We start from the raw sequence: 13,100 nt of genomic DNA, 5'->3' as shown, positions 1-13,100 counted from the left end.
GGAAAACGATGGGAAGTGAGTAGAGTGAGACGACTGTTTGTCTGTGCCATAGGTTTTGAGTTTTATCCCAAGTATTGCACCAAATGGATATACAAAGGCTGAAAACAATATAATTTTAGTGAAGAAATGTGCAAGTAAGCTCAAATTGGGCTGATTTCCTTGAAAATGACCGTTATAACAAAGATAAACATTATAAAACGTTAATTTTGGACTAAATTTACCAAAATAGGGATACAAGTATGTTTTAGAATTGAGAATGGTGTGAATCAACAAGATAAGATAGAGCCATGATTCTTTAGCACAACAAATCTCATTAAAACAATTGAATGGACAGTTTTATTTAATTTACGTTTTATTTTGTACAAAGTTAAATGGCTTCGTACTTCATTAGTACAGAATTTAATGTATTTTTCTCTTCTGGTCATAGTGTCTACTAGCAATGGTGAGGACAGGAACCTAATTTTTTTCTACTTTATACCATTACTCGTTAAAATGAGACGAAATATTAATGAGATGGCGTGCGTGCCAGCTGAAATGGACTTACGATACATAAGCTATCAGCAGAGGAGGATAAAGGACAGTTATTTCCAAAACATATGCTGTATTTTATCAGTGTAAATTAATTTATTGAAAGGTCATCTATTTCAATAAATGAATTTTCTTTGAAAAATTAATTCAATTTGATTTTATATGAGAACTTGTTGGACATGGTGTACAATGATTGATCCGCCTATATCACATATAGATCTATAGTAGTTCTACGTGACGCATCTGTTTGTCTGTGAAAATATTACTACTATTTATGGTGGTTCAAGCTGTAGTGCAACGTATTTGTGATGCTTGTGACGTAGTTTTGCGTTCATACACTGATCACTGATAAAAATGTGCATGTCATTCCGACAATTTACACAGTCATCGTTGATTGCACTGCTCGTATGAATTGCAATTGCAAACAAATGGCTATACTAACAACCAGTGCTTGCACGGAAAGCACGTGCTACCAATCAGAGTTGAATTGCTTCCAGATTCTTTAATTCATGTGTGATTGTATGCATGGCTGCCTACAGATTGTTCCGATGCTACCTATTATTTTTGCCTTCGCACTTCAATTCTGTTTCTTATCGTTATCTTGTGTATCTTTCTCGCACATAGATAATGCACTGATTATCAAGGATTTCGCAACCATTATCACAATTATCAAAGCTAAAATCAGCAACAGTTTTACATCGTACAGTTCACTCGACCAAAAGCTCATCCATTTGGATGGCGATTGGATACGTTCGCAGTTGGGATGTCGTAGAGCCCACTCAATCCACCAGATTGCACGTTTCAGCGGGTGTTCGGGTTGATCTCGGAACAGTGATGACCGCCGTTTCATATTATCCTTGTAGAATGGATTCTCGAGGATATCCCTAAGAGCGTTTCGAACTTTGCCAGCTGTTAATGCACTATGATCCAGTTTCACGGCAACACCCGCCTGGACAGATTTGTGTAGATTCTAAAACAAAATATGGATATCAAATCAAGTTAATTACCGCAATTATATTTTAACTCACCCGATATTGATCGCATATGAAAGGGATTCCTATCATGGGAACTCCGTGCCACGTGGCTTCATGCGTGCTCAGCATTCCACCGTGCGTTATGAACGCTTTCACATTAGGATGAGCTAATATGTCGTTTTGTGGCAGGAATCGTTTGATCATAACATTTTTTGGTAAATCAAACTTCATATTTGTTTCGAATTTCCACAGAAAATTATACTGTGGAAACTCTCTAAATACGTCTAAAAACATTTGGATTCGCTCATCGCCGAGGCCGCTGCTCATTACGTTCGTGCCCAATGAGAACAGCACAGCTCCTTTCGAACCAGCTTCGATGAAAGACTTGATGTCATCCGGAAGGGTTTTGGCTGTGAGAACCTGTAGGCCACCAACGGGTATATGGTTTGGAGGCACTGATTCAGCAAAGTCGACGGAGTAGTGATGGTTGACCAGGAGTAGAGACACTTTTTTCTCCAAGTCAGATGCACTTGGGATAGTCGAATGTTTGTGGTACTGTCGCATCATTTTCTCTATTGTAGGCAGGAAAGTATGATGACGGTAGCTGAAAATAGATGATTATAAATTATAGAACCGTCTTTAGTCCATTGTCACTTTGGGTATTTTTAATTCTCTCGATAAGTGCATTCTATTCTATACAGAAATCAAGATTCTTTGAATTTTTAATACAATCATATTTTGAGTAGTGTAGATAATTTTAATCTTAATCAAAATGCAGCTCTCTTGTATCGAACTGTAAATCTTTTTCCACTTGGGAAATCATACCCTGGATAGATTATGTTAAATAAGCCCCACCCTATCGGCCGGGCTGTGAGGGACTTTAGGAAATTAGGAAAGACCGGGTAACTAGTTCCGACGGGAAGTTTGATCGTAGGCTGACAGGGAAGTAGGGATTTGACTGTGCCTGTAAACCTGAGAGTTCTGTCAATTTCATCGAGAGCATCGGTTCGACATATAGACTGTTTCAGAAATTATAAATACACTTTGTTTAGTAAATTAAATGAACTGTTATGATGATTTTTTCCTACTTCTTTCAGAGTATAGCATATTGTACTCCATATTTTTATATTTCCTTTCAATTGTCTTGATATTTTAAAGAACAGTCGAGTTCTCTAACAAATAACTAAATTTTTCAAATTTGCATTTGCACAAAGGTGTTTTTAATGATTTCAACATTATTTATCACTAAATACCAAAAATTATCTAAATTTTTATCACATTCGCTTTCTCAACAAGTTGTCTAAGGAATGCCTTGATCAAAATTTGGGAAAAATCGATAAAGGCATTCCCACAACATTTTTTCGGATATCAAGTTTCTCATTTTTTAAGGTTTTCTACGGAACATAAGAACTACCACACAGTTTCTTAGCTATTGTTGTTGTTGAGAAATTTGAAACAAAAATTTTTGTTTTGCGAAGCCCCGTAATGATGGTTTTTGATCAAATATTCCAGTAAAAATTACTCTTACCAATCGAGAAATATCTTTTATTATCGATATAACAATTTCTATTGTGTTTGGAAATTAAATATTTTATCTGTGAGATTTTTTTCTTTTCTACTACCGCCAGTCGGGGTGACATTGGGCCTGAGGGGTAACTTTGGGCCAAAAATCAAGAAAGATGTTTCGCTCAAAAAACTAACATTTATCGAAGTAATGATCAAAAAGTGGATAGTATATGGTAAATTTAACTTGCGTTGGCCATCCGGTGTAGAAAAAAGTCACATTTAGTTAATTTTCCATTAAGAAAACGTGTTGTGAATTTTATGGTTAGGCGTACTGTACCATATCGTTATTTTAAAATGCCCAGTAGTAAACTGCTGAACACCGAACATGTAATCAATTGCTGTTTTCTAGGTGTATTCAGTAGTTGTTTTGTTAAATAATATAAGGTTTCTTGTTTTAGTAAGCTATTTTGCATGAAAAACTTCTTTATTCTAGCTGTAGTACAAATAGTTCATTTTGGGGGTGACTTTGGGCCATATAAAAGCAATGTAATCAGTACGAGAACCTTATAAATGTGAATTAAAACAACTGAGAGCATTCACATTATTTTATGCATCATTGGGTGTAAAATTTTGGAAATAAATGTTAGATTCATGCAAAATTAAAATAAATGCATATCAGCTTCTAGGTAGATAATACAGATATAATATTTTCGTCTTTTGAGAATGGTAATTAGAGTCATATTTAAGGATTAGCGAATTTATTGTTTGGGAACATTGATAGTTTACAATAACTGTGGTCTAACTTTTACGTTTGTTTGTCTGTAATGTTATTTAAAGTGACTAGATACTGATAGGTTGTGCGCAAGTATTTATATATTCAATAGTTTCGATTTGCAAGCGATATTTCCTCATATTGAACTGTTTTGTTCGAATTTTAGTGTTTGGCCCAATGCCACCCCCTAGAAGGGGTAAAATTAGGCCAATTTTAATTCGGCTATATCATTGTCAAAATCAAAGCTGAAGCATTTATACTTAAAACAATCCTAAATAATATAGAAATGAACGTGTCCACCGAATCCAACATTGATTTAGAGCTAAAATTTTGTTGTAACGACCTACAAAGGGATGGACTATGCAATTTTGGCCCAATGACACCCCCACTAACGGTATGCTACATTTTTTGACCACTTTGTGCAACTTCAAATTTTGATCATCTTGTTTGATCCCTATTTTTCAATTTTTACCAGAAACATCAACAAAATTGGTATTATTTGCTTCGTTAGCATGTTTACTATTAGAGCTAGAAGAAACTTTTTTGGATAATGTGCTCAAATTGAAATGGCAGGTTATCGTTAGTGTATTTATAATTTCTGAAACAGTCTATAGGGAGCGGGTTCGGCAGGAGGTATCTCCTTCAACCTCAACATAACAAAAGTGCACAGCCCACTCTTCGGAAGCACGGATGATGACACGCACTGGTTGAAGGATGGCACTTCTCCGATATTATCGATTTTAGGACCTATCCGTGATGTTAGCATCGAACCTGATACTGGTCAAACTGCGCCCAAAACTCTCCGTCGTCAGCAATGTACTGTACCGGTAGCCACCGGGGTACAATCTAGAGCAATGTTTCCCAAACTTTTAGGAGGTATCGCCCCCTTAGAGCTTCAAAAAAATATTTTCGCCCCCCTAGGTGAGATTTTATTTTTTCAATAGTAGAAGGCTGAAACTGTGCTAAGCTAATGCCTTTTAAAGTGCTACTGTGGCAAATCTAGCAGTGCCATTCAGTGTATGCGTTGTAAGGCGTTGATTTTCCGCATTTGAAAAAAAATATAGTGAATTTAAATCGTACTTACAAAAATATTGAAATCGTGTTTATGCCTACTTCTCGAACCATTGTTAATTGAACATTTATTAATCGAAATAGAACGAACAGTGAACACATATGAACCCTCGATATTCCCAACCAGATATTTTATCATTGTTCTTAAAAGGACTTTTTCAACAACTGAGAGTCAATGTTTGGTCACAAGTAGTCAGACTGGTGGAGAATTGGAAAACAATTACAAACACATGGTTTGTGAAAAAAAGTGCAACTCAGAAAAATATCGGTTTGTTGCCGAGGGCTGAAAATCTCGATAATAAGGAAAAATAATAATAATGGTGGTGTATTCTCAAATGTAGCTACATTTTTCCAAATCCACATCCGGATTCAAATCAACGAGCTGCGTATAAATTTGAATGCTTTCTGTGTTTTAAATAAATTATCAAATAAGTAAATATGCAGCATTCATGACTAGATTTAAATGGCATATTTAAATGAAATTTTACGCAGAATTTTTGGTATGTTTTCAAATTAACTTCAGTAAAGTTTGGAATTCCTCTGAGAAGCTTCTCTGAAATGCTTTCAAACACAGTTCGGCACCAACATTTCAAAAGGGCGTAACTGCATTTTGAAACAAACCCCTCTTTCACATCTGTGGATAGTATTTCAATGCTGCCATGCAAATCACCGCCAGTATAGGAAAGAAGAGGAATTTCTCTGTCTAGTAATGTTTGTGAATTTCGTGGGAAACTTAAAATATGACCCATAGATTTGAAAGAGTGGTTTGTTTCAAAATGCAGTTACGCCCTTTTGAAATGTAGGTGCCGAGTTGTTTGTAAACACTGTGAAACGAATTTCATCAAAAAAGTGTTCTGAAATTCGACTGATAGGGTCTGGGACCATTTGGGCAGGAGAACCTATTTGGGCACCGATTGACTTGATTTTTGAGACACGATCAGATAGGGTAGCGAACCACTTGGGCAGCGGCCGGTATTTTGGGCACTCTTCGCTATAACTCAGTCAATTCCAAACCAATTGACTTGAAATTTTGTACACGGCTAGATACTATACGTATCTCATCGCGTTCCAAATTGTGTCAATTGGTTCAAAATAGGCTGAGTTATAGCAGAAAAGTGCCTTAAATAGGACCCCTGCCGAGATGATTCCACTTCCCTACGCACAGTATCTAACCATGTGCAAAAATTCAAGTCAATCGGTTTGAAATTGTTGTTGAGTTATAGCAGCAAGTGCCCAAAGTAGGTGCTCCTGCCCAAATGGTCCCTGACTCTATTCATGTTTTTGCATGGAAATTCCATGAATAAGTCCGCGTACGAGTTGAAACGCAATTTTTCTCATCAATTCGCGAAAAAAACTATGTTCTTTTCATAATTTTGACAAAAACTAATCACGATTCATGAATGTTTATTATAAGAATTTCCAAATATATTTTATTTAGATTTCCAGAATCACACAAACCCTTTAGAAATACGTCCAGCAATTTTGCCAAAGAGTTCACATAAATACCAATAATTCTGTAGAATTAAGTCGATGCTTATGTTTAATAGTCACAGCATTTTTTATTACCTTAGACAAAACTTGAACTATAAGCTTGAATGTCAGGGAGTTTTTATGATTCAGTTCACATTCTCGACTTGCAATTCAATACTTTTGATGTTTTCCAATCATTGAAAAAATCGCCCACCTTTTTAGGATTTTCGCCCCCCAATTTTGATTTCTCTAATTTTCGCCCCCCTGGGCCTAATTTTCGCCCCCAAGGGGGCGATTTCGCCCACTTTGGGAATCACTGATCTAGAGCGATTGATGCAATCGGATGTCCCCTCAGCATACGTGCAGAATCTCGAGGCGGCGTTGCCAGACGAGATCGAGCTCGATGTGCCTCCACTAGAGAACTGCTGGAGTACAGATAAAGTAGCCATCAACGATGCAACCGAGAGTAGCATTTAGTACATGGGATAAGGAGTCAATGGAAATAATGGTTTGCTGAGGAGTGCAGAGTGATTTTGCAGGAGAAGAATGCATGCAGAGAGCTTGGAAGCTCGCGTCGTTCTCAAACCACCGGTTACGAAACGTGAGAACTCGACAAAATAATTAAATATTTAATTAATTAAATATTTAAAAATAAGGTACCCCAGGGCAAGTGGGACCTAAAAACATGCTAGTTTGGTTTTGTTAAGCCAAAAAATTCTTAACATAAATAATTTTATAATTCCAATGGTTCTAAAAGACATTGTTGGTGTATTTCTTTACAGTAACGGGCATTAAAACTGTTTTAAAATTTTCACAATCTGTATATTATGCATATAATGAAAAGTGGAGCATATCTTTATTCGCCCCGTATAACGGGGCAAGTGGGACCTATTCGATTTTTTTGTACAAATGGGTTAATATAGTTGCTCCATACATGTGAGGTAGCATAAATTATAAATCTTCCTCTCCTTTTCTTGGCGTAACGTCCTCACTGGGACAAAGCCTGCTTCTCAGCTTAGTGTTCTATGAGCACTTCCACAGTTATTAACTGAGAGCTTCCTCTGCCAATGACCATTTTGCATGTGTATATCGTGTGGCAGGCACGAAGATACTCTATGCCCAAGGAAGTCGAGGAAATTTCCTTCACGAAAAGATCCTGGACCGACCGGGAATCGAACCCGTCACCCTCAGCATGGTCATGCTGAATACCCGTGCGTTTACCGCCTCGGCTATATGGGCCCTTAAAATTTAAAATTTAAAATTTAAAATTTCAAATTTAAATTATAAATATGTTTAGCGAATAACTATGTTTAGCGATTTATGTTGAAAAAGTTTTGTGGTATCGTGCATAAATTACGTAATACATATAATAACGGATATAGGGCCCATATAGCCGAAGCGGTAAACGCACGGGTATTCAGCATGACCATGCTGAGGGTGACGGGTTCGATTCCCGGTCGGTCCAGGATCTTTTCGTAAAGGAAATTTCCTTGACTTCCTTGGCCATAGAGTATCTTCGTGCCTGCCACACGATATACACATGCAAAATGGTCATTGGCAGAGGAAGCTCTCAGTTAAAAACTGTGGAAGTGCTCATAGAACACTAAGCTGAGAAGCAGGCTTTGTCCCAGTGAGGACGTTACGCCAAGAAGAGGAGAGGAGGAGAGAGGATATAATAACGGATCACTGAGAAAAAAATGATTTATCTCTAGCAGCTCGTGCAAAACAAATTGATTTTATTTATACAAAAAGCGCCCCAAGGTTAAATGTCGAAAGATTTCCAAACTAACTTTTCATATTACGAATCGATGAATCTTGCCATAAGATTTTACAAGATTTACAGATGTTATATTTTCCCTTACATAATTTTACGATCATTAAATAAATATCTTTAAATTGTGAACTTTGAATAAGTCGTTTTCCAATTTTTTCATACTTTATGACCGGTTCCTTAGCATTCAGAAAAACTCATTATGCAGTGAAAAACGAAAAAAAAAATAATTTGCTTGAACGAAAATAAGAAAAATAGATGGTTTCGAAAAAAAAATATGTTCTACCCTAGACTTTACCATTTTAAACAATCGCTTGATCATCAGAATAGAAGTAATTTTTTATAATTCAAGTTAAGGTGCCGATTTTGACTTCACTTTTGTGTAATTTTCGACTTAGGCTGAAGAAAGCGAGATCAAACTGTGAAACTGTGAAATTGTGTTTGTTTACTCTCATATGTCTCACCTGCCCCAGATGCTAAAATGCACTGGGGCAAGTGAGAGCACCTAACTAAAGGTGACAAATGAAAATAAATTACAGCTTTTTTGCTTGAAATAATTTGCATGCACTCCAAATGTTATCCTGAAACCAAAAAAGTTTTACTTTATTTGTTATTCTCTTTTTAAACGACGAATGTTACAGTAGTAGAGTACCGTAATCCGGGGTCAAACTGATCACTTTAAAACAACTTTTGCGGATAACATCAGTGCCAATTCAAATATTGCCAAAAGAATTTCTGTAAAACCAGTACCCTGTGGATTTCAATGGAACCATGTGACAGAATTCTGTTCAACAAATTTAAACTTTAATTTAAATAACTCCAAATATCAAAAAAAATGGAAATGCCACTTTGGGGCGAAATTGATCAGTATACAATTAAGCATCGGTTGGAAAGAAAAAAATCCTTCTCCACTTAATTTTGCTTTTCTAAAACCGAATAACGCGTTTAAAATCTTACAACTAGTGAATGTAAAACTTTAAATGCAAAATAAATTTTGAAATTTCGCCTTACACGCCTAAAGGTAGGCAATTTCATTTGAAATAAGTGAATTTCATCGCAATAAATGACAATTACATCCTAGATTTCATCATAAAATGAACTTTTTTTTATAACTATTTCATGTTCTGATTAGCTACATAACTTCCTAACCAAGGTTCCACAAAAATGTTGAAACAGAGAATTTACGGGAAGTCCTATTAGTAATTGATTGTTTAGTAGCAATGATTTCAGCTAAATGAGAAATACATTTCAAATTCCTTTAAAAAATAAGGCAAAACTATTTTTTTCTAAAAAAATAAAAATCTACACTCATCTCTAGACAGCAACGAACCAGATGACGTAAAAAGTTTAAGATCATTACGACGCTTAAGAGTTCCTAGTATGGAATTACAATGTAGTACCCGAATGATCAATTTCACCCGGCTGATCAATTTGACCCCAGTTTACGGTACGTTAATCTCACTTAGTGAATTGAAAATTACATATGAACAACAATCACATATATGGTCTCTTTATGGTGAGAACAATAACAATTTTTGAATTCAAAGTATCCGTTAGTATGATACCTATGTTTTCTATGAAGAATGTTTGCCTTAAAAATAAAAAAAAAAATAAAAATATAGCTATAGGTCTCACTTGCCCCGGATTCTCACTTGCCCCGGGGTACTTAATGGTAGTTTTACTTCACTCCAAAATCTAGGGTCACCGCGCGTATTCTTTGACAAAGAAATAGAGGAGAGGTGTGTGGACTTGCAACAATGCACTCAAAAGGCTAAACAAACATACATAAGTTACAGACAGAGATTAAAATTTTCATTTTCAATGAGTGAAATTCAACGTGAATTTTGAAGATTCTCAACTGAGGGATCAAAATAAAATTCATTTTGGTGAATGAATTTTTTCACCTATTCATTCATTTTTCTGTCACCGACAATTTTCACTGACAAATAAAACGGGACCGTAACTCCCGATTATACTTCCAATTACCTCAGAACTTGTGTATAGTAGTTAATTAGAATATTAATTATGTTCTCTATTTGTCCATTAAGTCGAATTGTGCGTCTGTTTACAGAAATTGGACATTTTACGACGTGCGAAAAAATATTCGTGACAGAGAATTGAATGAAAAAAGAGAGGCATTCAGCTGACAATGAATGTGGCCAAACACGAATGAAAAAATGAGAATGTCAATCTTCACTTTCAACCTTCGAATTATTTACTCTCTGGTTACAGAAGACACCATCTACTATCATCAAATTTAACAATCAACCAAAGTCCCCATCCGTTCACATCGGCTAATTCCACGCCACCATAAAATCAATCATCAGCATGGCAGGTGCCCACGACGACGACGACGACGACGACGACGACGTAGCAACAGACGGACCCCGGCCCCGGAAATGCAAACGCTGCAAAGTGGGCTGTGGATATACTAGGTCATCAGAACAGGTATAGGTTTAATGAAAAGATTAGCTAGGAAATAAAGTCATTCGGTATTCAATCGCGTTAGTGTAAAGTTCTGTTTTCTTTTTAAAAACTCTATTCCGACGGCCAAACCCGTAACTCATATACACAATAGATGCGTAGTGTTTGGGATGGACATATAATTCATCGGAAGGAAACGCGGTCTGCGGAAAATAGATAGGGGATACTGGGGTAATACGCACCACTTAAGGAAGATGCGTCCAAATGCATATAAAAAGGCAACAATTTATTGGTTTAATGCATGCATTCATTGCATATACTTTCATTCTAAGAGAAACCAAACAAAATTTCAGCCTTAATACAGTTTAGCTCTTGAAAATAACGTTTTTTGTAAAGACTAACATTACGGCTTCGTATGTTTATGCGGGGCAGTATGCACCCTTGCTCGGGGTAAAATGCACTACAACAATGGGGCAGAATGCACTCAAACAAAGGGGCAAGACGCACCACAACATTGAGGCAAGATGCACCGTCGAGTTTAGAAATCTTTTTACTTCTTAGACAAAATGCATGTTTTACAAGGTTTTAAGACAAACAATAGCTCAATTTTGTTTGCGATTACTTACAGAGCACTCAAAGATATTATTTCAGCTTGTTTTCTATAGGTGCGTTATGCCCCAACCAATGGAGTGCATATTGCCCCAATCAATAGCAAAAAATAAAATAGTTTAAAACATATAATTTACGTAGATTACTGTTTAAGATATTTTTCCTATGCTTAGCATTGCCCTCAATGAACTGAATAAACACAACAGCATTAGATGTTTGGTCGGTTTTCACCATCAAATCATTCGACAAACGATTGGGAAAATTACATCAGAATCGTGCTTTTCAATTTTATTCATTTTTCTCACTAATTACGTAACGCAGATATGTAAAATTTTCCAGATGCTCATTTATTAAGACGTTCTATTAGACTGATAAGGTTTCAAAGCTCTAAAACCGATAATCCCTGAAAAACAAAGGGGGTGCGTTTTGCCTCGACAGTGCATATTACCCCAGATGCCCCTAACCTCGGAATTTGAAATTGAACTTCAATTCCGGTTAGTCACCACATTCTTGAGTTTTCTCGTGGTCTAGTGCTAACGCATCTGTCTAGTGAATAGAAATCGTGAGTTCGGGTCTCACCGAAACGACGAGTATTTTTTTCGCAAATTTCACTTAAATTAGTTCATATCCCACTCACGCCAGTTGTTTGTAAAGCCTAGATTTTGGAAACAAGTAACACTACCATTCGGTTGTTTTAGACGTAATTATCGATAAGTACTTGATAAGTACTACTACGATAAGTAATTGATTAATTCTGATGGTTAAATACCAAAAAATGACTTTAGTTCGGTTCTGCTCCCGATATCTCGATAAGAATACAGGTTGACAAGCTGATATTCTAGGATTTAGTGCTCCAAGTATTTTAGTTTAAATGGCCGAAATGGATCTCAAATATAGGAGAAAGCATTGTGTTAGTGTAATGCTCTGAATGGTTATTAAAACGAGCTAATACTGGAGTTTACTAAGTTTCTAGTTATTCCTTTAGTCTGTACTCTTTCATTACTGTAAAATTCAGTTGATACTTACTAATCATCATACAGGAACACAATATAGTTGTACGCACGTTGGAATATGCTCATATCCTGATCGTAGTTCAGCATTACATATGGCACATACGAATAATGTTTATGTCCTCCGATGAAATCTATCGTATAGGATGGATTATTGTATGCTGTAACCCCCACCACTGGAGGGTTCCCAAACTTTTGCAGCAATCCAAACAAGCAGGGCCCGAGGGTTACATCTGCCACCACAAGATCCACTTTGAAGTCATCCGGATAACCCATGATGGTGTTCATTCCTTCGGAGTGTAGCACTCCTTTACACATACCAGTGCCCCAGGCGTACAAACTGCGTACACCACCGAAAGCATTTGCGTTTGCCATTTCATTAAGATCCAGAGCTTCTGTAAGGAATGAGTAAGCTTTCTCTAGATGGATGTACGTCATGTTCTCCTTTTTGAGGGATTCCACATCTGCCGAAACAATGGTAAGATTGTGTCCTCTCGCTGCCAGCGCTTCCATCCATGCTCGATTCCTGCGATTTATGATCAATTCCTTTAGTATCTGTTCTGCTTATATGTTTCACTTTCAAACTTTTCACCTACCATATGTGATGACTGGGGCTAGGGATTGGCGTTAAACACAAAATGTTGGTCCCATTTATTAGAACAAATATTTGAAGAAAACTGACTACTAAAAGCACACATCTGATCATGATGACGGTTAACTCTAAGTGTTATGACCTGAGGTACGCCGTTTCCTGATTTTGTTCAGCAGAAAAATTCAATGCCGACAGGTATTGGCAATTATCTCATTGCACGTGCTGCACAGCGACAAGCACGCAAGGCGCGTTTCATAAAGCGGTTACACGTTAGGTTGCAAATCGGCAGAGGATTTAGTTTGCTAAAAGCATGATATACTAGTGATATCAACATCAAGCCATTAGTATAGCTCATTAGAAGGTTTTTACATCG

The 13,100-nt window shown here is 36.6% G+C and overlaps 1 protein-coding gene across 1 annotated transcript; it reads right to left on the bottom strand.

Annotated features, from left to right (window-relative positions):
• Window positions 1-864: 864 nt before the first annotated feature.
• Window positions 865-12,897, bottom strand: LOC109426253 (UDP-glucosyltransferase 2). Its single transcript, XM_019701720.3, has 4 exons — window positions 12,732-12,897; window positions 12,152-12,661; window positions 1,557-2,106; window positions 865-1,498 (listed from the first exon to the last, which is right to left on the bottom strand). The coding sequence occupies exons 1-4, from the start codon at window positions 12,839-12,841 to the stop codon at window positions 1,106-1,108; spliced, it is 1,563 nt and encodes a 520-aa protein (XP_019557265.3). The 5' UTR covers window positions 12,842-12,897; the 3' UTR covers window positions 865-1,105.
• Window positions 12,898-13,100: the final 203 nt, after the last annotated feature.

The sequence above is a fragment of the Aedes albopictus genome, chromosome 2 (genome assembly GCF_035046485.1).
Source record: "Aedes albopictus strain Foshan chromosome 2, AalbF5, whole genome shotgun sequence".
Taxonomy (NCBI): domain Eukaryota; kingdom Metazoa; phylum Arthropoda; class Insecta; order Diptera; family Culicidae; genus Aedes; species Aedes albopictus.
The sequence above is the reverse complement of the archived record's forward strand: the minus strand, read 5'-3'. Positions and strand labels throughout refer to the sequence as shown.